The 21,933-nt window shown below is 42.8% G+C and overlaps 1 protein-coding gene across 2 annotated transcripts; it reads right to left on the bottom strand.

Moving 5' to 3' along the window:
- Positions 1 to 247: 247 nt before the first annotated feature.
- LOC126836168 (protein gustavus) lies at positions 248 to 21,453 on the bottom strand. Of its 2 annotated transcripts, XM_050569341.1 has the most exons (7): positions 20,994 to 21,453; positions 11,660 to 11,737; positions 4,229 to 4,521; positions 2,147 to 2,334; positions 1,736 to 2,066; positions 1,336 to 1,494; positions 248 to 1,267 (listed from the first exon to the last, which is right to left on the bottom strand). In XM_050569341.1, exons 1-7 carry the CDS (start codon positions 21,413 to 21,415, stop codon positions 1,128 to 1,130), a joined length of 1,611 nt encoding a protein of 536 aa, XP_050425298.1. In that variant the 5' UTR covers positions 21,416 to 21,453; the 3' UTR covers positions 248 to 1,127. The 2 variants fall into 2 exon arrangements, with proteins under 2 accessions (XP_050425298.1, XP_050425299.1); XM_050569342.1 differs by lacking the exon at positions 11,660 to 11,737 and having other exon boundaries at positions 251 to 1,267; positions 20,994 to 21,452.
- Between the last annotated feature and the right edge of the window lie 480 nt (positions 21,454 to 21,933).

Here is a 21,933-nt window from a genome sequence, read left to right as displayed (position 1 = left end):
ATTAAAAAATAAAATGTATTTAAAGTCGTATCTATCACAAAACGAGTTTTGTTGTTAACCAACAAATTAATCGTTAAATAAAAATAAAATACTAAAAATAAAAATAAACAAAACGTAATTAACTTATGTACAAACGTTCCATGTATAAATTAAATATTAGTCTACATGTGTTTTAGTTTTTCTTTATATATGTATAATATTGTAGGTCATTATTAGTATTTTTTTGTAAACAGAATAGAGAAGTTTGAACATTCTGGTAAACAATTTTGGGAGCGCAAATTTTACGAAACAATAACATTTTTTATTATTTTTCTATTTAACAACTAAAAAAAAGGTAATAATAATAATAATAATAATAATAATAATAATAATAATATTAATAATAAATGAAAAAACTATTTTTTAACTCGCATACAAAACGTGTACAATTAATATCGATTTCTTTCTACAAAAAAAAAAAAAATTTCGAATATAATATACCAAGGATTTTTCTGTTACAAAAACATATTTATTTGTGATATAAAACAATGATGAGAAAAAAACATGTAACTTGTAATTATATACAATTTTGTCAAAAACTGGTAAAAAAATTTCATTGTCCTTAACACGCGCGTATAATATAATACAAATAAACCAGAATAGAAATAAATTTCCTGTATATATAAAAAACTATAATTCACAAGGTGGAAATTATATGCGGTAATTATTTTGCGCGCTTAATTTCTTTTTTATAATACCAAATAGGCATCTTTTGGACTTTATACAAAAGTTTTATCTTTAATATTTTCCTAAACCTTAAATTAATTAATATATTAAAAAAAACTATCTTGACACTTGATACATCAGTCGTTACTTAGATTTTGTGGTTGCGTAGATTATAAGGGAGGGAAAAGGTGTATGCATCGAGTATTATTTACACAGAAGTGACATTGGAAAGGATTTGAACGAGGGATCGGTGTAGGGGGGGAGACTAGTTTGGCGGACGTCGCGGTTACTGGCCTGAGGTAGAGGAAATTACGGGTGGTTGTGGGGTGTTGTAAAGGTAGGACAAATATTATAAGTAGGGAGGAATTGGATCGACGTTTGAGATCTGTTGATCATAATATTCGGTTTGGTCTTAGGACCCGTTATCTCCTGTCCCGATACAATAAGTAAACGCTCAGCGACTGTGGCAGATTGAGGTCCATGACCCTTTCTTCTAGGTATTGTTTGCCTATGCGCTGCCTAATGACTCGTCTACATAAGTCCATTAGTGGTAAAGGTTCGGCTGTAAAATAAAATAAAACCCTGTAAGTATATTGTATAAATACAGATTATCAAATGTTAATGACTTACGATCAAGACCGCCAATATATTTCATCGTGATCTCACAGTGACCCCAAACAGCACTAACAATTGGAAATAATTTCCGCCCCTTGAGGCCTCTGAAGGCTACGCCCAAATACTGGCCGTCAACAACAAAGGACAATGTACCCTCGTCCATGTCCAAAACAACTGCAAATTTTAAATTAATTTTAATAACTGCACAATAATTTAGTGACTGTAGCACAAGTTCATTAAGTAATGTGTTAAAGGTAAACATACAGATAGACCACGCCTTATACTTTTTAACAAACACAATTTCAGGCAAAAACTATGTATTCTATGCGCCTATTTTGTTATCATAAAGGTTGGTGTATTTCATATGCCTGTGGGCTATCTTCGTATATTTAATCTACAAATTACATATATTTACCTAAAAATTTATCTGGCACAATAAACGTCTCATCCGGCTTGAGCAGAGCCGGATACGTAATGCCATCGTAGCTCTTTGAATCGTGGTATAATTTGTTACGCCCTAAATCCCAGCCCCATGACTGGTCGTTGCTTCCCACTAAGCTTTGGTAACCGACAGAATGAAGAGGCGCATCTTGAGTCGCAACACCGACCACTGCGTGCGTTCCACGCTGCCTGGTCGACCAGTTGACTTCCCAAACGTGCAGACCTTTGGTTAAGCCAGTCTTGCCTCTAATGCAGTCGGTGCTTTGCGCTACCGGGTGCCTATGGAATGTTAGTTTATCTTCTTCCTATAAAAACCAATCAATTATTAATCACAATCATCTAAGTGGAAGTTAAAAAACAATATATTATAAAATGAAAATTTTACCTTAACAAATATATTTAAAGACCTATCTTCCGCGTTCCAGGCGTGTTTGACTTGTATTTCTTTGGATACCGGCGGCATATCTAATAATATGTCTAGTCTGGCTGGACGAGCAAAGTCTTGGGCCAGTTCTCTGGGTACTACAGGCTTGTATGGTTGCGCACTTTCGCGGCTAACAGTTTTAACTCCACCTGAGAAAAGGAAAACACAAAAAGGAATCGTTAATAATATATAATATAAAACTCAATATAATATACGGCCTACTGTCCACAATCAATTAGGTTAGATTTATCTATCAGGTGGCGGCAGATAGTCGCCTGTCATGGGAAAAAAACACGTAGCCGAAAAACCTAAACCGGGTTCACACACTATAGGGGGTTGCCTATTACCTATTCTACCCTGCTAGCAAAGAAAGCAGTAAATGGCAAATATCGAAACCATTACGAACAAAATTAGAACGATGTTTTAGAAACTATTTAAAATGGCATACACGGCCTACACCTTTGCTAGCAGGACAGTAATTCTCCACCGCAAAATACACACTGCCAACGGTTTCCAAAAATAAGATTCGCGTGGCGGCGACAATAACTCAAAAAACATTCTCGTGGCGGCGTTACTTTCGTCTAAACCTTTCGACGTTATATTATACATTGTATTAAGTACCTATACTTACTCATGCTTTTGCCGACGGTGACGGTGGCGGTAGCGGTGGCGGTGGCGGCCTGATTCGCCTCACACCGCTCGTTACCACCGGGGAAAATCCTGTTAGTCATCGGACGAAAAACGCAAAACCAATATTTTATTTTATTTGACGATCGCCGCTCCACCGCCTGTTACTTTTGACCGCCTCGGACGGAGAATTAAGAAACAGAAAATAGAAACAACGGGATTTGTTCAGCGAAAACGACGCGCCTGTGTGGTATGAATCCTATTTGTTGAAGTGTTTTATCGTGGACTCGATTATATTATTATTATATTTTAACGACTCAGACGTCGAACGCGCTGTGTTCGGCAAACAACTGTTGGTGGCCGTCAACGGTGGTCAGATAAGGAAACGTGTTTTTCAGTTGGAAAAATGGCGAGCGATAAAACGGACTCGCAATAATATTATTGTATTTTTAGTCGCGCAACAACGCATTTTGTATCGGTTAATTGGTACTGCTCGGTGTGTATTGTTGTGTTTCACGTGCGCCCCGGTTACTACATTGCATCTCCGACGGCTGTATACGCCTTCTCCTCCTACCTCCCCTTCCGACAGTTGCCCGCCAACACACACGAGTGCTGTTCAATTGCGTTATCAGCCAAGAACGAGGAAACTCCAAACTTTCGAAACAAGCGTGTGCCAGCCGTTTCGAGTTGCGTCAACCGCGGATATCCACAAACGTGGTTCGACTAGGTTAAGTAAAGCGCGAGGGGCAAGCAAGACGATGTGCGTGGAGGGAGGGTCACGAGGGGGTAGGTTTGAGCCAGCAACTCTTGCACGGTAACCAAACAGTTCATTGGCGTTATCTCTTTCACCGAGTAAGTGCAGTACGATGTTTGCAATACACAAAAGCACAACACTGAATTATAGTCCAAAGAGAATTCAAACCGAAACCTGTGGTATTCCCATTAAAAACATTTAACTAGGTATAAGACAACACATTTAATTAATTATGGACTATTTTTAGTTTACGTATTTTTCTCGGTTAAAATTCAAAATTTATTCTTCCATCGTAGTACCTATACGTAGCACGTGTAGTATGTACTACAGTGTCGTTCATGCGTAAATCAATGAACAACGTCCACATAATAGCTACAGTTCGTGGTATAGTGTATACTTATCGTTGAGGCTATCGTGGCAAAAAGTCGATTACCCCACGTCACAGTAACAGGGAAATCATATTAATATGCTATCAGTGCAATACACGGGAATGCATTCTATAGTGTGTTCGTATACTGTGAACATCGTTACGCCGCGCCGGCGACTTCAATGTCCGGCACAGAAAATACTCGGCGGATTAGTCATCAAGCTCAAGTTTTATTACGGTCTGTGGTGTAGCGGGGCGGCATTGTATTGTATATTTATATTTTTTTTTGGCTCACTAGAGATTTTCTGGCCCATGTTCATGGCCCGGTGGGCTCTGGTCCGTTGTCGGTGTCCTCCTCCAATGCTAACGTACGGCGACGCAGCGTTGCCTTTGTTCAGATGCGACAACACGGACACGGACGCTTTGTAGTTGTGGCGCCTGAGCTCTCTAAGCTCAACGCCCGACGACGTCACACGACTGCTACCGCCGCCAAGTACAGCAGCGGCCGCTGCCGCGCCTAAGTTGCCGCTGGTGCCTACTAATGCACTGCTAGCACCACCCAGAGCACTGCCACCGGTGCCCTTCAGTCTGTAACACACAAAAAGTAATAATATGTTAGTAAACCGTATCAAAAAACTAAACATAGGTACACAAATATAAAAAAATACTTTATTTCTTCCAAAAGAGATGTCACAAAAAATACCGAAAAACACTCAAAAACCCGTCGAGTATTAGACTTACAAGCTAAAAATATAACTGATATAGTCAGTCGAATAGCGCACGTGTAACTGCCACCAATCGTAATGATCATTTTTTTTTTATAACAAACTCGAGATAATTATAATACTATAATCATCATATTCACGTGTCGTGTCGCATTACAAGGAGTTTCGCGTTGCTATCAAAATAAAACACCGGAAAAGTGTTGTGTTTGAATAATACAAATAAGAACCGACGCTTTGTCTGAAAAGCACAAGATCCTGACAAAGAACTGTTGAATGATAAATAACAATTGTAAACAAATGCGGATTTCGTGCTGTGAAATAATACCAACATTGTATAACGATAGGTATTGTTTTAAAAGTTGTAAAATTTAATACGTATAGATATTAATAGCGTTGTCGTAATATTATTTATCTCGCGTTTCTTAAGTCCTTTGGCGTTTCTCAATAAAAATAATTGTTTTAAGGTAATAACTAACGACTATTTTACGACCACAATAATAATATCGACGATAATATACAATATACCATAGGAATGATAAAGACTGTGACTAAACGTTTTTAACCGTTCAAGAATTGACACAGCTCAAGTCGACGACTATTTTGGTACAACTACTCTAGTGAAAGAAATCGAGATTACAAAAAAAAAAAGATGTTTACACATATACAACAACAGCTGTAGATAAGGTTCAGTCGTTAATTTCCATCAAATTCGACAAAAAGCTGTTATTATTTTCTGTAATTCTATAAGGCAAATGTAATTTTGCAACTTTTGGCAACGACGATTTATATTTATTTTATTACTATAAGGTAGTACACGACGTTGGCTACGTAATCGTCGGAATATTTTTAGTCGCGGACAAAAATTAAAGGAGTTAAAATAAAAGGCCTATCGGCTATCGCAAGAATGTCCCACGAATTAATTTTTAACTCGACGTTACGGTTTAGTTGGACCTCTGTATATAAGGAACGAGTGAAAAGAATCTGAGTCTTATCACGTTCATGCACTGTTATCAATAAAAATAAAACAATTTATTCAATAATAAATGAAAAAAAAAAATGTATGACCAAATAATAATAATGCGAATTTTAAACGCGATTCATCACTTATCACAAAAAGCGACAAATCGTTTTCCGCCAGCTGCTCTGAAATCGAATAAAAAATTTAACCGGAAAAAGAACAAAGAATTTTTGTCCAAATTTCTCTTATCTTTTGTTTCCTTCGCGCCGCGATTAAATGAAGTACTCTATGGAAAAAACCGATATTTACTATTATATATTATGTAAACCGGGTCGAGTCGAAAACAGAAAACATCAGAACGGGCAGGAAGCAAAAGCGAATTACAAACTAATACCGTGTTTGGGCCGTGGACCGAAACATCTGCATTAGCGTCTAGACGACGACGCGTTAAGCCCCGTCGGTATACCTACTTAAATGAAAATATTACAACGAAACCACCGAGCTATCTAAGTCTATATTACACTGCCGGTGTAGCCAATCGATTAAACATTAAGAAAAAAATAATAGTAAAACGATTTCGAATTGACCGGCCTGTTAAATGAGTCTTGCAGAGTGGTTATTACAATTTTTTTTCGTCTGGAGAAAACGAGACGCCGACAATGGAGAAAAGAAACTTCAGTTTGGCCGTTACGCAACCTCACGGTTGGAGCGATAAACTGGTTCGGACGGTCTTATAGTGTTCGGGCTAAACTCGTATTCGGCGAATACTGCGCTGATAAAATATGTGTCGACATAGTCTCAAAGTCAAGGTTTGAGATATTATTAAGATCGGATACGCTGCAGAAATGGACGTTTTCGTACGCGAACTTACGCAAGGTCGACGGATTTTTGAACGCGTTTAGAAGCTCAAGAATAATATAGAAACCCCCCACAATTTCCTTTATAATATTATTGCAATCCGTTCTCCTGAAACATAGACCGCAGGTTCCCAAAAAATTTATTTTTATTCGTAATAATAATCACAACCTGGTGCAAATCGAAAAACAGTTTTCACTGGTCATGTAATAATAGCGACGGTCCTGTGACCTGATTTCAGGCTCGGGCATAACATTGAAATCACTTTAATTCGCTGTGTTGGCGCGCTCGTAATCGGTACATTGTTTCAGCCAATGTGAATATTATTAAACAGGCGCAGTCGAGGGCACATCCTTGAAGTCCTACAGAGGACGAAGTAAAATAACCGAATTGACCAACAACTGCAACACTTGCACAGATGGCATAGGTATATGTATACAATATATATGTTTAAATATAATCATACTTAAAGGGTCGACATGCCCGTCACGTGTTGACCTCGGGGCTATTGCGAGACGACGATGCGCGACGGAACACTTATTAAACTTGTGTATAGTTTTTGATTCCGAAAAACATTCTAATATTTATTAATAAAATTAAACGTAAAAGACGTTCTTTTTCACATTCAGTTACAATTTAAGAGGTTTCCGTCCGTTATCCAGCCGGACAGTTTTTTTTTTACTTCGGTACTATTAGTCTTGTAGTTTGTGTAGAGGCTGATCGTGGGTGGCCGCCGAGCCCGTTTCGATATTGGCCAACGCGGCTCTTGGCCACTATTATGCCCGTGTAGGTACTGGCGACGGTCATTATTTATACAATAAAATTGGTTTTCTGGGTTTGAAAATAAACATTTTTTTTACCGACTACACCGGCGTCACATATATTATGCGTACGTGTTTTTTTTCAATTCAAAATAATAATAATAATTATTATTATATTAGCTTACGGCGCCGTTTATTGTTGTAGTAAGCTACAAACGGCCGTGCTGTTGTGAAAACAAGTGAAAGTGACAGCGGCGCGCTATCGCGTGTACAAAGCAACTGCGGATGGGACTCAAGGATAGCCAAACTGCCGAGTAAAACGCTCGATTTTTGAATGTCATACAAGCCACTAAGGCTTGGTGGTACTGTACGCACAATAATGAAGAAAATACGTTTTAACTTACATCGGCGACTGCGGTTACGTGTCATCGATGTGTGTACAAAAAGTGTAATATTCTGAATCGAAAAAAAATTGTTTTCATATTATAAATATAATTATCATTATATTATGCATGATAATTTCGATGTATTAATTTATTAATACGAATATTAATTATTGCGCCTAAACCACAGACAGTCGATCGGGCTGAATACATATATTTTTCCTGAGCGTTGAAAATGTTATTTGAGTTTTCATTGGCTAAAACACAATTATGACCGAGGGAGAAGTCAACGGACAATTTGCTTCAGACCTTGCTGCCACCGCCGCCGTATAATGTCAACCGGACTCATGTAAGACTTCGTCGAGAGCCTTATTTTATAATTAAAATCAGCGAGCACGTACAAGACCGAAGAGGGTGTCGACGGTATGTCGGAGGGGCTGGTAGAACTTTCCCATGTGTGTGCACACGATCCAGGGTGCGGTGGAAGTGCGTGGGCCACGGCAGGATATCCCGACTGCATTTGCAAATTTAATCCCGAAAAAGCCCAGAGTCCCTCCAAAAACACAAAAGGGGCCGAGTATCGATTCGCGAACGGGCCCTTTGGAAATCATGACTCATCGAGGGAACAAGCCGCGGGTAGTGAGCAGCAACTTTTATTTTTTTTACACACAAGGACCGATTTACTGCTTCAGACTACAATACCTAATATTACATGTGGGTTTTTTCACTTATTTTTTTATTATTAAAATATCCTAACGGTCACCGGTCGGAACCGTATTCGTCGGACGGCCCCAGTTTCCCCCCGGAGGAGAAAATCGTTACGGTCAGCTGCGCCGGTACAGAAGAAATCGCTTTACGACCACGGGCCATGGCGGCCAGAAAATGCCGTTGGAAATCCAATAACCTACAGGCCGGCTAAAATCGTGTCATTGCAAAAGTGAACGGCGGGGCCGCCCTGCCCGTCTTTCCATCGATATCATAACCAGCGTGCGGCGGCGGTGGCGGCATTGGCGTTACGTACGTTCACGTAATGTATTATACTATTCAAGCCGCTTTCTCCCGCTGCCGCCGACGTTATTACACCGGTAACTGGTTCATTACCGACGACGGCAGCGACGGGATGCTCCGGTTGGCGCTTACAGAAAATGATAATATTATTATTATTACCTATACAGGCCACACACTTTTACTTTCTCCCTGGCCTGTGTGTCCTAGATGGGGCCCGCCGAAAACACGAGCGACTGCCGAGGAATTTTTTTGCGCAACAAGAAACTGTACTCGGACCACGGCGAGAGGGGCACCACGAGAAACGAGACTACATACAAAGAGAAACCGTACTATATCGGCTACACTGTAATATACACGGAGAACGGATAGAAACCCGAGAAGTGCTGCTGCACACATGTGATTCCCTCACAACAGTTTCTCGTAGATCGGCCGACCGACACCGGTAGAACCGTACATATTGTATTTGTATTATATACCAGTTTCGGTCGTGTACACCCGTAGCCGCATCCGGGGCTCGAACCCCGAAACGACCATATGGGTGAAACGACGTTTCATAGATAATAATAATAATAATAATAATAATAATGATGATAATAAACGAATACGCGCCGTTTGGTCCGTGTCTATCGCCACTGCGAATGTCCGGTCGAAAACATACGCACATTCGTACGTACAGTATACAAATTGAAGAGCAGAGGGAGAGAATACACACACCGTATGGCCGGACACGCGAGCCCGAGAAACAGAAAAAAATAATATTTGTAATTGCCTCGAGCTTATGTACGAGTAGAATAATTACAGAATTTTATTCAAATGAGATAAACATGCGTCGACCGTTCTCAGAAGCGTGCCGTTAATGCCGTTTATATTGTTATAATTATGTTTTAGGCGTTACGACATAAAATTGTGCGCCTAGTGCACGCGCCAACTATAACACTACTTCCTCATCCCGCCAAAGGTCATGCGCAATGGGGTGATAGTACTGCGGCAATGGACAACTCGACAACGAGAGACGACCACGGAAAAACCATCCATCGATCGTACGTCGAAACGACATTTTTTCTCATTTTCATTTTACGACCCCCCCTATAGCCTTACGCAACCTAAAGTCGGGGACGGAGGATTTTCACGAAATTACCCAACGGGGTCACGGGTTCCGCTCTGAAAAACGGTCGACCATGAAACGTAACTCTTTTTTTTTTTGAGTGAAAGTCGAATCGTGTTACGCTGCTCGACGGGTGGCGGCGGTGGTGAGAGGTTCGAGTCGTGGACAACGAGGACGTGGGACGCCGCCGCCGCTTTTGTGCTCGTGTAATAATATTATTATTATTATTTGGACGACACGCGGGATACTAAACGCACACAAAAGGACGGACGCGCCGGAGAAAGTCAACCGAAGAGTAGGCGGCGGCATCTTTTCCCAAACGCTTAGATGATTTTTTTTCCTAGCCGAGACAACCATGTATATCGGTACGAGACGCCAAGGACTCGCGGACGCGATTTCAAAAAAACCCCTTCACTTTACACCGCCGGGTGCCCATATATGGATAACTTTGACAGCTTTTGGGCGTGTGCGGCACCGCGCGTTTGGGAACCAATGCCGGTCGTTATGCGTACGCGATTATCGTAAAAGATATATTACGCGACCGACCGCCGTTTTTCCCCTTCGAAAAAAAAAAACCGTCCTGAGAAAAAAACGAAATTTGAAAAATAACAGGTGCGCACTATAGAGCCTAAGCGACACGCACTGGTGAACGTTAACCGTAACACAGAGGGCCACTCGTACACGCCATAATAATATATCGAGGGCATTGTCCGATGAAAATTAATATTGGGTACTAAAAACTTGATATATTGATGAATTTATTTCAGAATTTGCTTTGATCTACGATGCAGCACTGACAAGGATGTTTACTATAAAGTAGTTTTTAATTTGGCAATCACAAATACAGTAGGCAAAAAAAATAGCCGGTTTATTTCTTCGTTGGAGCCCAGCAAATGACCAATTTAATAAAAATATGGATTTTATTGGGGGTTTATGCAAACCATAGAATCAAAATGTTTTTTTTTTTAATAGACCCGGGTTATTGTCAAACACTATTGCTTTAATTTTGTGGTATACATAATATACTATAATATTATTATTTAAGTACAAATAGTTTTATCGCGTCGTTATTTATTTTTGCTGTCGAGATAAGCATCCGACAATGACGACAACACTTACGACCGCCAAGGTCGATGAACGTTTATGCACAATTCTCAAGTCACTTCTGTTGAAGTACAAGACTAACAGAATCGGAATTCGGCCGAGTCCGACTAAAAGCCTTTGACGAGTTCGTTTTCCGTCAAACCGACAAGTCTAAGTGTCTACATTAGGAGGGCCTTTTCGGACTCGCGTCGTATTCTTGCAAACTCGAGTTGGAACATAAATCCGTAACCGTTCGGTTTACAACTTGCCGGGGCCGTGAAACTTTATGACCGTGGGCGCCACGCCCCAAATCGGGGAGAGTAACAGTAATGTTCGCCGGTTCACGGGTGGGTGTTGCTATGGGGATGGGGCGCCGTCACCCCGCGGTAAAAGCTTTATCGATACTGGAACTCATCTGGCCCGAGAGCACATCTTCGCAGTAACAAATACGGTTCTGTAAATAGTCGACTATACAGAAGAGACAATTGCAGGCAACTATCACTACAAGTCTGTTGTTTACGGGTTTTATAAACATTTTCCGGCGGCAGAAATCTACTCAGGCCGCGACAGTGACCGGTGTCGTCGCGGACACACGCCGTACAATATATTCATATTCGTAATATAATATAATTTGTTATTATTATCGGCGTGACGAAACTATCGGATTTTTCGTTCCGAAAATCGAACTAGACCTTCGCGGGCGAGGCGGCGACGACAACGGCCGGCGGATCGCGAATGCCAAGGCCGTTGCGTGGCCATCGTTTGTGTATAGCACTTCTGCTATTATATATTATTATATTTTCATTATTTTGACTCATGCTCCAACAACAAATAGACCTCACACTCACCCAATGAGATTCCACAATTCTCTAACAGAATCTTTAATGTTAGCGTAAGCGGCTTCGTTTAAGCCCAAACATACTGACCTGAAACAAAACAAAAAAAACAAAAACATTAGTCTGATATCGTTTTTAGCAACACAATATGATTTTTTTGTTTTAATTTAGTTCTAGAGAACCGGGGCCTATTATACATAATATATTTTGTGTTATAACATTCGGATAGTCAAGTATAGGATCGCGCACGCACAGCATCGGTCCACCGACGCAGATTTCATTGTTAGCCGGACAATTTCCACGAAGACGACCGAAGGACTTCCTGGTTCTTAAGCGAGCACGGCAGCACAAGGCCGGCTCCAATATGGGCAACACAGTAATAGTAATAATAAAAAACCCATCGGTCATTACTAAAACTCAAGCCAAGTTGGTTGCAATTGCTATTTACGCGCGTGTATCTAAACCTACTCGAGAGAGCAATAAGTTTTCTCGTCGTTATGTCATCAAGGAAGAGATACATTAGCTCACGGAGTCGTTACCTGCTACTAAGGACACAACAACGTTGGCGATGGAAACGATAAGTTCCACTGTCAGTGCCAAGGTGAACGGTTTCGCAACGTAATTCGTTAATTATATACCGACGTTGTATTACAACACGTTGATGTATTGTATACAATAATATTCTGTTTTGTTTATGAAATAGGTTTTTACAAAAGCTTATCCGCCGAAAATCTCTACGGGGAAGTATAAGTTTAAAGGCGTTATGCCGAACCGGCAGAACCGATTTCAATTGTTTTTTTCGAAAAAAAAAAATAAACACTATTACCAGTATGAACGCGGCACAAAAAGCTTTGTACTGTGACGTTGCCGGCAGTTATACCTTAGTCATACAAAGAGTGGGAGTTCAAACGGTTCGGTGACCACGCGGAAGAGGAATAATAACATAATGATATTTATGTATACACAGAGACGGTTCAAGACGGATAGTCATGCATTATGTAAAACGCGTTTCACGGTATTAATTCATCCTTTCTCTCTTTTTTTTTCGCGTTTGACTGAGTCTGACGAGAAAGATTCGACGTTTGTCAGACTCGTGTGTGTAGCACTTTCGTGTATAGGCAACATGCACGCGACGACAGGGTCAGCGCCGAGGATAGAGCGTATGGTGTATTCCTATGTTTAAAACGTGATTTCCAGAAATCGGGCGAGCCGCACAACTCTTTATTTATGATAGTTTTACCGTGCGGGGTTGTTCACAGACGGTTCTACCTGGGACAACGAGAGCTCGAGGTTAACAACGTCGTGGGGCGGAAACGTGCACGTTGTGTTTTCGGGTGAATTCCTCGGGTACTACTAGCATTTTTTCCCGTCCCCGTAAACGCATTATATATATCCTCGGTCTTTCTGTATACTACACACAATATAGCGGAACACGAGACAACAAAGAAACCAGGTGTGACGTCACCCGAACCACCAGCCTTCAGATCGTCGTAGTCTGGCCTTGGCGGACGAGAATGGTGCTGAGCTGCGGTGGTGAGAGAATATACAGCACATACACAACACACAATAACCTAACCGGTGTGCGCGTTGGTCCCCCTCCTTATTCGAGGGCCGGTGTCCGGGGCCTTGGCGGACTGAGAAATAAAAACGCGCCGGTCGCCGGTGGTGAAAGAGAGGCTAAATGGGGCTATAGTCACTCCCCCCCTCCCATCGCGCCGCTGGCCGTCTTTATTTAACAATACAAATGACTGAGCCCAATGTTCGCCGTTTCTAGTCGTACATACACACAACTAAGCGTTATATAATACATATTATTATAATATTTTATTTGCATATATGTGTTGCGTATATATTATCACACGCTTAGCTGTACAGTTTTTTGTGTAGCTGATAAGCACCGTTGGTGTGTGAGCAAAAGAGACGATAACTTCGCGGAAGATGATAACGTTTCGTCGGGCCCACCGGCGATAACCACCGCCGCCGCCGTCGTATAGACTAGTTAGTTATTATTATGTATTATACATAACATTATGAGAATATGACGCGAAAAATGGTTTTCTCCTAAAGTGAACAATACACGCACGCAGACGCCGGAGTCGCTTAAAATATGAAACGTAGGCGATTTCTTGCTACCAATACAATACCTGAGACTATCCCCCCCCCCACTCAATTGACGTTAATTCCTAAGCATAACGGTGTTTTGTTACAATGCGGACGGCGATCGAGTAAAAAAAATATATATATATCCATCGAAACGGTGTCGCGTTACCCTCCCTTCAAAGCCGAATCTCGTTGTAGAGTTCCACTTGGAAGACACTCTCAACTATGGACGTTGAAGAAACAGATTAAAAAATATTGGACATAACACGAGCTGTCAGACACCATGACCCAGAGATAGACACCATGACCTCTCCGAGGACTCGATACTACTTTGAGGCAGGATTATGTCTTTGTGTTTCAATCGGACTTGCTCCAAAATCACGAAACTCAAAGCGGAGCACGACTTTTCCAATTTTGAGAAATGTGATTAAGCACATTTCCAATTTGCAAACGCTGCCGGGGTTGCGGGCGGTTATTAGAAGGCGCTTAAGGGGGTGACACGGTTGGCGATTCGAGAGGGGGGCTACTAGTTTTATAACTACTTGGCGTAGACCACTGTCGCCGGGCAAGGCCACCCGTGATCAAGGTCACTTCCTTTTTGCCGTCACATGCGACCGCGTTTTCCCGTCCACCGCCGTGGCTTTCCCGGCAATGTCGCAACCGGTTGCGCAAAACCAAAATCGCGCCGCAACTACCGGCTGTATACACCGAGACACTAAACTGCTCAGTACAATATAGTATATACTTATGGTTGGCACATACCCTTGACTCAGTTGCGACTAGGCGCCACCGAATGTCACGCGCATTTCCTAACTAGGCCACACACAAAATGACAGTTACCAGTTTTCCTCAATTACCGAATGTCTGGTTAAGATACTATTATCTTGTACACGAGATGTCGAAAGGCGAACTGAAAGCAAAATAATTAACACCTAATAGCCGAAGGTACAATTACCCTGAACGACACCTCACGAGCTGGTTTCGCCAGGTCATTAGCGCGCGGCTTCGCCAAACTACCAACTGGCGAAATCGTAAACGTTATAGAGTAGGTGATGCCCATTGACGGACTTCGAGCTTAGACTCAAATAATAATAATACTCACGGTGGTAACAAAGTGGACATTTCGGTTTGAACGGAATGGTAATCGCGTTCCATGATAAACAACCAAATTCAACTCGTAGGAAATAATAAAAATGAACACCGACGGCAACAGTGTTCGCCGAACAACGTAGTATGTAGCACCACACGACGAAAGATTATTAAATAAACGTTACACCGAGTCGAAAACGCACCACTGTTGTACTGAGAGAGCTAGACGGCTAAGGAAGAGACGACGGCAGACGACTAACCGCCCTTGACACAGACGGTGGGAACCAAAGCCAAACAGAAATCCTCTTCTTTTATTGTTGTCCTCCCTCTCTCTCTTTCTTTCTCCATCAGACAACCGGTATTCCGACACGGGGAACCCTTTCACGTTCGGGGTCCGTAACCGTCGAAGGGATATGATAATGTCGTCCTAATGGTGTCATCGCACCGCCTTTCTTTAACCGGATCGAAGGGTTCGAAAACACTGCGGGTTCTCAGCCGTCGCTGTACGCATCGCCGTTTACCGTTTGGGCACCACTGTCGGGAATTTGTCCCGCATGAGGGATCCCGTTGTAAACGGTATCGCTGGGGTTTACCTGGGGGCCCCCCTATATAGACAATTATTTTCTGTCGCCCTTCTTAAGGTGTGAATCATCCGATATCCACGGCGACGACGACGTCAGCGAACAACAGCTGATCGTTATAAATACCGGCGAGAGGTCAATAATTATAATTGAAAACGATTTTGCGTAATAGGGCGGCCATCATCAGCTGCTGCTGACCGATTGGAGAGTCCGAATGTCGGCCATAGAAAATAGAAGAAAAAAAACATCAAGTGGACCGATTGTGCTCGATTAAAGGCCGCCTAGACCGGCAAGGTGATGACGGAACGGGCGGGGGGAAGTTTATGAAAACTGAACACACATTCCCAGGGCGTACGAGTCGAGGCGACCAGCTGCTTGTTCCGCACAGCTGTGCTATTTTGCATACTTCAAAGGAAAAAAATCCCATACATCGTTATGTTTGTGTTTAAACGTAATCCGTACGCGTTGACGACTACGTTAACCTCGTACGTACAATAATTTCGTATAAACTAATGTCAAACGTGTAACGGGCCAAGTACAAAACAAATTAATTTAGATCGGTTACTCATACAGATAATTTGACTGCTAAGCGCGCGGACGACAAATACATACCCTAACGGCCGACAGACCGAACAAGTCTTTTTGTGGTCCGACTATTAATAGGCAAAATACTAACTAAAACACTTATGGCGCATACGATTATTGGCAAACTAGTTCGGGGACGTACGTCGGACAATAGCTTTTGCCTATACCGTTTAACAATGAATTTCCGTTCAGTTTTGTATTAATTTTGTTTTCCGAATACAGCTACAACAATGGTGGTGCCACGATACTCTTAAGTATTATTATTTTTTTAAGGGCAATGTTGCAGTCGACAAAGTATATATATTTCGTGAAGTAGGTACCTTGACCCGCATAATGACTTCTTCGTTGTCATAACATTTTACAGAAATATACACACACGCACGGTACATGGTTAAGAATTATAATTATTGGATACGCGAGTAAGAACCTGGGCGGCCTTGTCTGAAAACGTCATGATACACGCGTCGGTTATAATACACCAGGGCGGTCGGGTGGGGATAAAACAAAAACGCGCACCAACAACAAACGGAACCGATTTTACTCGACAATCGTCATAAAACAATAATATCGATGTAACGACAAATGAATAATATCGGCGGTACCGGCCAGAAAGAGGGGAAGGGTTGAACGGTTTTTTCTTTCGTGTGTCAACTCGACCGAAAAACGCCGCCGAATGATTTCACTTTTCACTCGAAACCGCCAGCCAATTTCTAATGGCGCGAGAAGAAAAAAAAATAGACAGAAAATTAGGCCAAGGCGGCCGAACTAGTGTAGCCACGACACGTTCGTGTCTGACATACAATTTTTTTGGGAACAAATCTGATCGAGAGGTAACGTTGTTTTTTTTTTCAAAGGGACAAAAACGCAAACCTTATACGACGGGATAACAGGTACACATATTGATCTCTCCGTTTAGAGTCAGGCGTTTACACAAACTTTTGTTATTCTACTATAGTGGGTGTCTGTGTTCAAGAAGTCTGTGTATAGGCCGCTGCTATTGCTCGGGGGGCAAAAAAAATATATATAAAATTCTATGTGTTATACAGAAACCACCTGGCGATCATCATATACCTGTCCCTCCTTGGCCGTCGGGTGCCCAGGTGTGTATCGGACACACACAAAAGGTAAAATGTTGAAGAGACGGCTCGCATGCATGTGCATTTGGGAGAAGGCGGTGTAGGTGGACGAAAAATATATAGGTACGGACAGATGTATACAGACGGATCGATTATATTACACAGTGATAAGTGATAACCGATGTGCGATAAAATAAGTTTTACGGTCGACGACGGCAGTTGAATGTTATTAAAAAGAATCGAGTCGGGTCAATACAGATATCGACGTTTTTTCCTAATCGAGCGGCTTATAATGCTCCCATACAAATATATATGTACGCAACGATCAAATAACACTCAATATAACTATAACTTATATAGTTATATAACTATAAGATTCATCGATTGTCTAGATATTTAATACATACTGTCATTGTAAAATGTAATTTATGTCATCATTATGTACTGAAAAATATAAATATTTAAGTGCATTATGATAATATATAGACTTATCTTGGTATTAATGCTTATTTCTGTTTATACTTTAATAATTCAGCAGTACACTGGGTTTGAATTTTATATTTTCTAGGTCGGCGTCGGCTGTTCAATAACTCCATGCAACGCACATGTCACTAATGCAAAGCCAACACAAGTATAACTCAATTGAATGTTTGATATTATTGGATGGATTTTCGGGCCTGGAGTTTTCGCCAATTTACCCTGATGACGAGTTCGCCACCGGGACGATACACGCAAACAAAGGAGACACGTGAAGTTTTGGGAACACATCTACATTTTTTTTTTTATAACCGACGAAGCCCAGTTCCTGTAGTCTCTACTTTGTGTATGGTGAATGACAGCGGACAAGGACACGGCCAAAGATTTTTAGGCCCGTATAGTGCGTTGCGAGTTGCTGCTGCTGTGCTGTTGTAAACGACAGCCAGACTGAGTATATTATAACATTATATTATATGGTGTGCGCGCGCCTGGAGATAATAAACAAAGGACGGCTGCACAGATGGCCGACGCACGATGCGGCAACGTGGCCGGAGGCCCTCACCAACGTCGCCGCGTGCGTGTCAAGACTGAGCAATCGCTCTGCGGCGTAATGATTCTCAAAAAAAAAAAAAATCCGAATTGCCTCGCATTTTGGGAACCTTTAGTAGACCTACGCACACAAAAACGATGGGAAGACGACGACATTACTTTACGCGAAGGGTCCACCACAAGCCGCCGTCGAATGGATCTCCGACATGGGGTGCGCGGCTGAGCTCCAGTACAAAAACCCAATGCACTCAACAACCGCTATCGTATCCCTATGCTCCTTCCCCCGGCTCCGTGGATGGGTCGTTAACGACATTTCGCTCTCTTTCTTTCCCTTGGGATTCGCGTTTTCAAGTCATATTATAATAATAATTGGCAAAGAGTATAATGAAGACGAGATTTACCAGCCCGCCCCAAGCGTTTTCGGAATTGTAAATGCCTAAATAAATTTATAGGAGATAGATTTGAAGCCGCGCAGATTATCAAATGATGGCAGATCTTATTATACTAATTTAAGTTTTATTAAACGCCAAACGGCAATTTCAAAAGAAATAACATTGTCATAGACAAATGATAACACAGAGAGCAAGACAAAAAAAAAACAAAATTAGTAAAAGATATTAAAAAAAAAATAAAAAATGCGTTAGCTAAGAGCATAATGGCTCGTATATAGGATTTATTGAGTAAACAGAGCATTCTGTGGAGGGGATGGCTGTGACCATAGGAGGTATGATAAGGTGGTACATAAAATAGGGAGTGGTTTCTCGTGGGGTAGCCTGGGACACGGATTAAGACTGAGAGAGCAAGCCAGGAGCATTTATGGAGCCATTAAGGAGGAAATAAATAAAAGAAGCGTCAGCATCAGTACGGTGTGAGTCAAAAGTAGGAATGTCTAAAGAGAAGCGAATGATGAAGTAATAATGAAGAGGGCGTGTAATCTTAAGAATAAAAACAACATAAGATAGAAACCGATTTTGGACTCGTTCAATACGGAGTTGGCTACAAGCCAAATACGGGTGCCAAACCACCACACCGTATTCCAGAATGGAATGGATTAAAGAGAAATAAAGCGAACGGATACATGTGCTGGATGAGACCGGTATTTCGCTTTATAAAGCCCAAGAATTCAAGTGCTCTTACCTATAGTGATGTTTATGTGGTGAACAAAAGAAAGATGGAGTGAGGTAAAATCCTAGGTCTAACTGAGAAAATGTGTTCAATGAGTCAGTAAGTCATTAAGGAAATAAGAATGGTAAAGAGGTGAGCGACTTCTGCGAAAGGACATAGTATGCCATTTATCGAGTCAGCCCAACACACGATGGATCCAAGTGCAAATATGATTCAATATCAGATTGCAAGTCATCGCAGTCCGCAGCGGAACTGACTTTCGTGTAAATTTTAATATCGTCAGCAAATAGGAGAACTTTAGAATTGGTGAGATAACTGCTAAGATAATTGATAAAAAGGGGACTGAGATGAAAATAATGGAGAAACATTTGGATTGTCATTCGAAGTCCGTATAAGTCGTACAACGACAAAATAGTCACGAATCGGGTCAGACCTTTGTTGACTGGTAACTCCATATCGTCCATATCATTGTCCTTTGTCGACACTCTAGTATCGATAAGGTCATTTCAGATCCCAAACCGTCCTTTTTGGACAGTGGCCCAGCCCGTCTCGTCGCCTCACTTTGTACACCGCAATTTCTGTTCTATTTATCTTGCCTTTCCCATGAAAACACGACACCTTGACGACCAACATGCCGGCGTGAACGGGCCAACCCATTTAAATTTGATACGGCCAATACCTATACGTGGTTTTCAACGGTGTGGACGCGAGGATAGCCTATTTGTGGCACGACTTAAGTATAATGTCATATGAAAAAATACAAATAAAAAATACGGCACGGCACAACATTTAGTCTGGACCGTCTAAAGCATACAACAAAACACCACAGCTTCAACTCTACAGTGCAGTTATAATGGTCCCTCATACCGATATTGACGGCGGCGTGTGCTGAGTGCATTTCTCGTATAAACGTTAAACCATTCATCACGTTGAACACAATGCACACACAAACCGAGGGGAGCTTTTTTTGTTTTTTAATGCGTTCATACACACACACGCGCGTGATACGTTTCTAGTGCACACATACACACACCCCTTTCGCCTGCAGAGGACGTTGCGCAACCCAACCGTTACAATAAAAAGGGGAGACGGTCGTCGTTTTGCGTACGCCGCATAATAATTACACGCAGCAGTGCCGGTGGTGGAGGAGGTCAACGTCCCTGCGGCTCGTGCTGACCACCACCGGGCGCCCAAAGATAATAATTACATTAACCGGCCACCGTGGTCGGGCGGAAGCGAAAAAAACTTTCACTGGCAAACACAAAATTTTGTCGTCCTTTGTGTGTGCGCGCTTCGAAAAACACGCGGATGGCGAGCGCAGCTGTTGTGTAACGCTACGGCTGTGTCCCCTCCCCGGAGTCCCCGGCGGTCAGACGGAAAAGTAATAAAAAGAGAACGGCTGCGTTTGTGTGAAGCGCACCGCCGGGGATATGGGTTCAAGGGCAACCGAAGCGGTTTTTTCAAGACCGGTTCAACAAACGATGGCGTCCGCAATCTCGCGCCGTGGCCGTCGTGCGAGCGCGTCAAGTTCCCGACAAACGCCACCTGGTAGGGGTATACGGCCCCGGTGCTTCCGCCGAAGGGCGCGCCGCCTGACGCGGGGGCAAAACGACTAAAGCAGCACGGCGGCGGCCGTCCGTTATCGGCGGTCGCGTGATAACACAGACCTGAGCCAATTCAAGTGTTTCTAAAGCCCCGAGATTGTTATGCGAAGTGGACACCCGCTAAAGTACAAAGAAGTAGAGGTGTCTCAGTCGTATTTACCTAGTCTCCATACTGGTGACGGTCGTGTTGTACAGTTGTATCCGGCGGTGATGTCTGAGGTGATTGGCGGCTGCGATAAACGCGGGCGGCAACACGATCGGTCGGAAGCACGGCGGGCCGAGCACATACGGCACCAACAACACTACGGAGGCGGTACCGTCACACCGGCAGACCCTACGCGATGTTGGCGACGGAGTCAGGGGCGAGCACGACAAGTCGTAACAATTACTCCTCGGGGTACCACCGACGAACTGCAGACGACTACCACCGCAGTAACAGCAACGCGCGGTCGGGCTATCCACCACAGGCAACCAGAAGAGCGTCGTAGCAGTAGCAGCTGCAGCAGTACTCGAAGTCGCTGTCGTCGCACCAGAACTCGTCGTCGCTATACAGTGGCGAGTCGGTAGGACCACTGCTGGCATGACAAACCGCGCGCTCAACACGAACTGGCCGGCCTTACGGAATCACGGTGTGCTCGCCGTCAGTCCGCACGCATATCGCGCGCTAGCGCCGCCACTATCGATTGTTTTATCGTCGGCTAACCACGTCGCCACCACTCGGCCCCGATCGCTATACGTAAAACAACCGTTTTGGTCTCCCCTCCACAGTGCACACGCCGTCGGCTATCGATAGAAGTAGCAGCCGGGTATCGATATCACCGGCGTCGACAAAGATCGCCGTCGATTGTTTTGTTGTTACGACGAGAATGTTGTGAGTGCACGCAAGTGACGGCGGCGGCATTGCATGCACGAGCAGTGTGCCAACAGCTGCGCAACGCCCTGCCCGTGTTCCATTGTGACGCCCTTGAATTGCCGTCGCGTTCGGCGGGAGGGAAACGCGCTCAGGAGGGGAGTGGAGGGGCGGGGGGGCTTTTTTTTACGGTCGACGAATTCAAAAATATTATATTATTGTATTTTTTTTTTTTACTGTGGTACTCCTT

Source organism: Adelges cooleyi, unplaced genomic scaffold (assembly GCF_023614345.1).
Source record: "Adelges cooleyi isolate 19-005CV unplaced genomic scaffold, UGA_ACOO_1.1 ACOO_flye_CR_arks_rails_tigmint_CR_PRNA_23, whole genome shotgun sequence".
Classification (NCBI taxonomy): Eukaryota; Metazoa; Arthropoda; class Insecta; order Hemiptera; family Adelgidae; genus Adelges; species Adelges cooleyi.
Note: the sequence above shows the minus strand (reverse complement) of the source record. Positions and strands in the feature narration are given on the sequence as shown.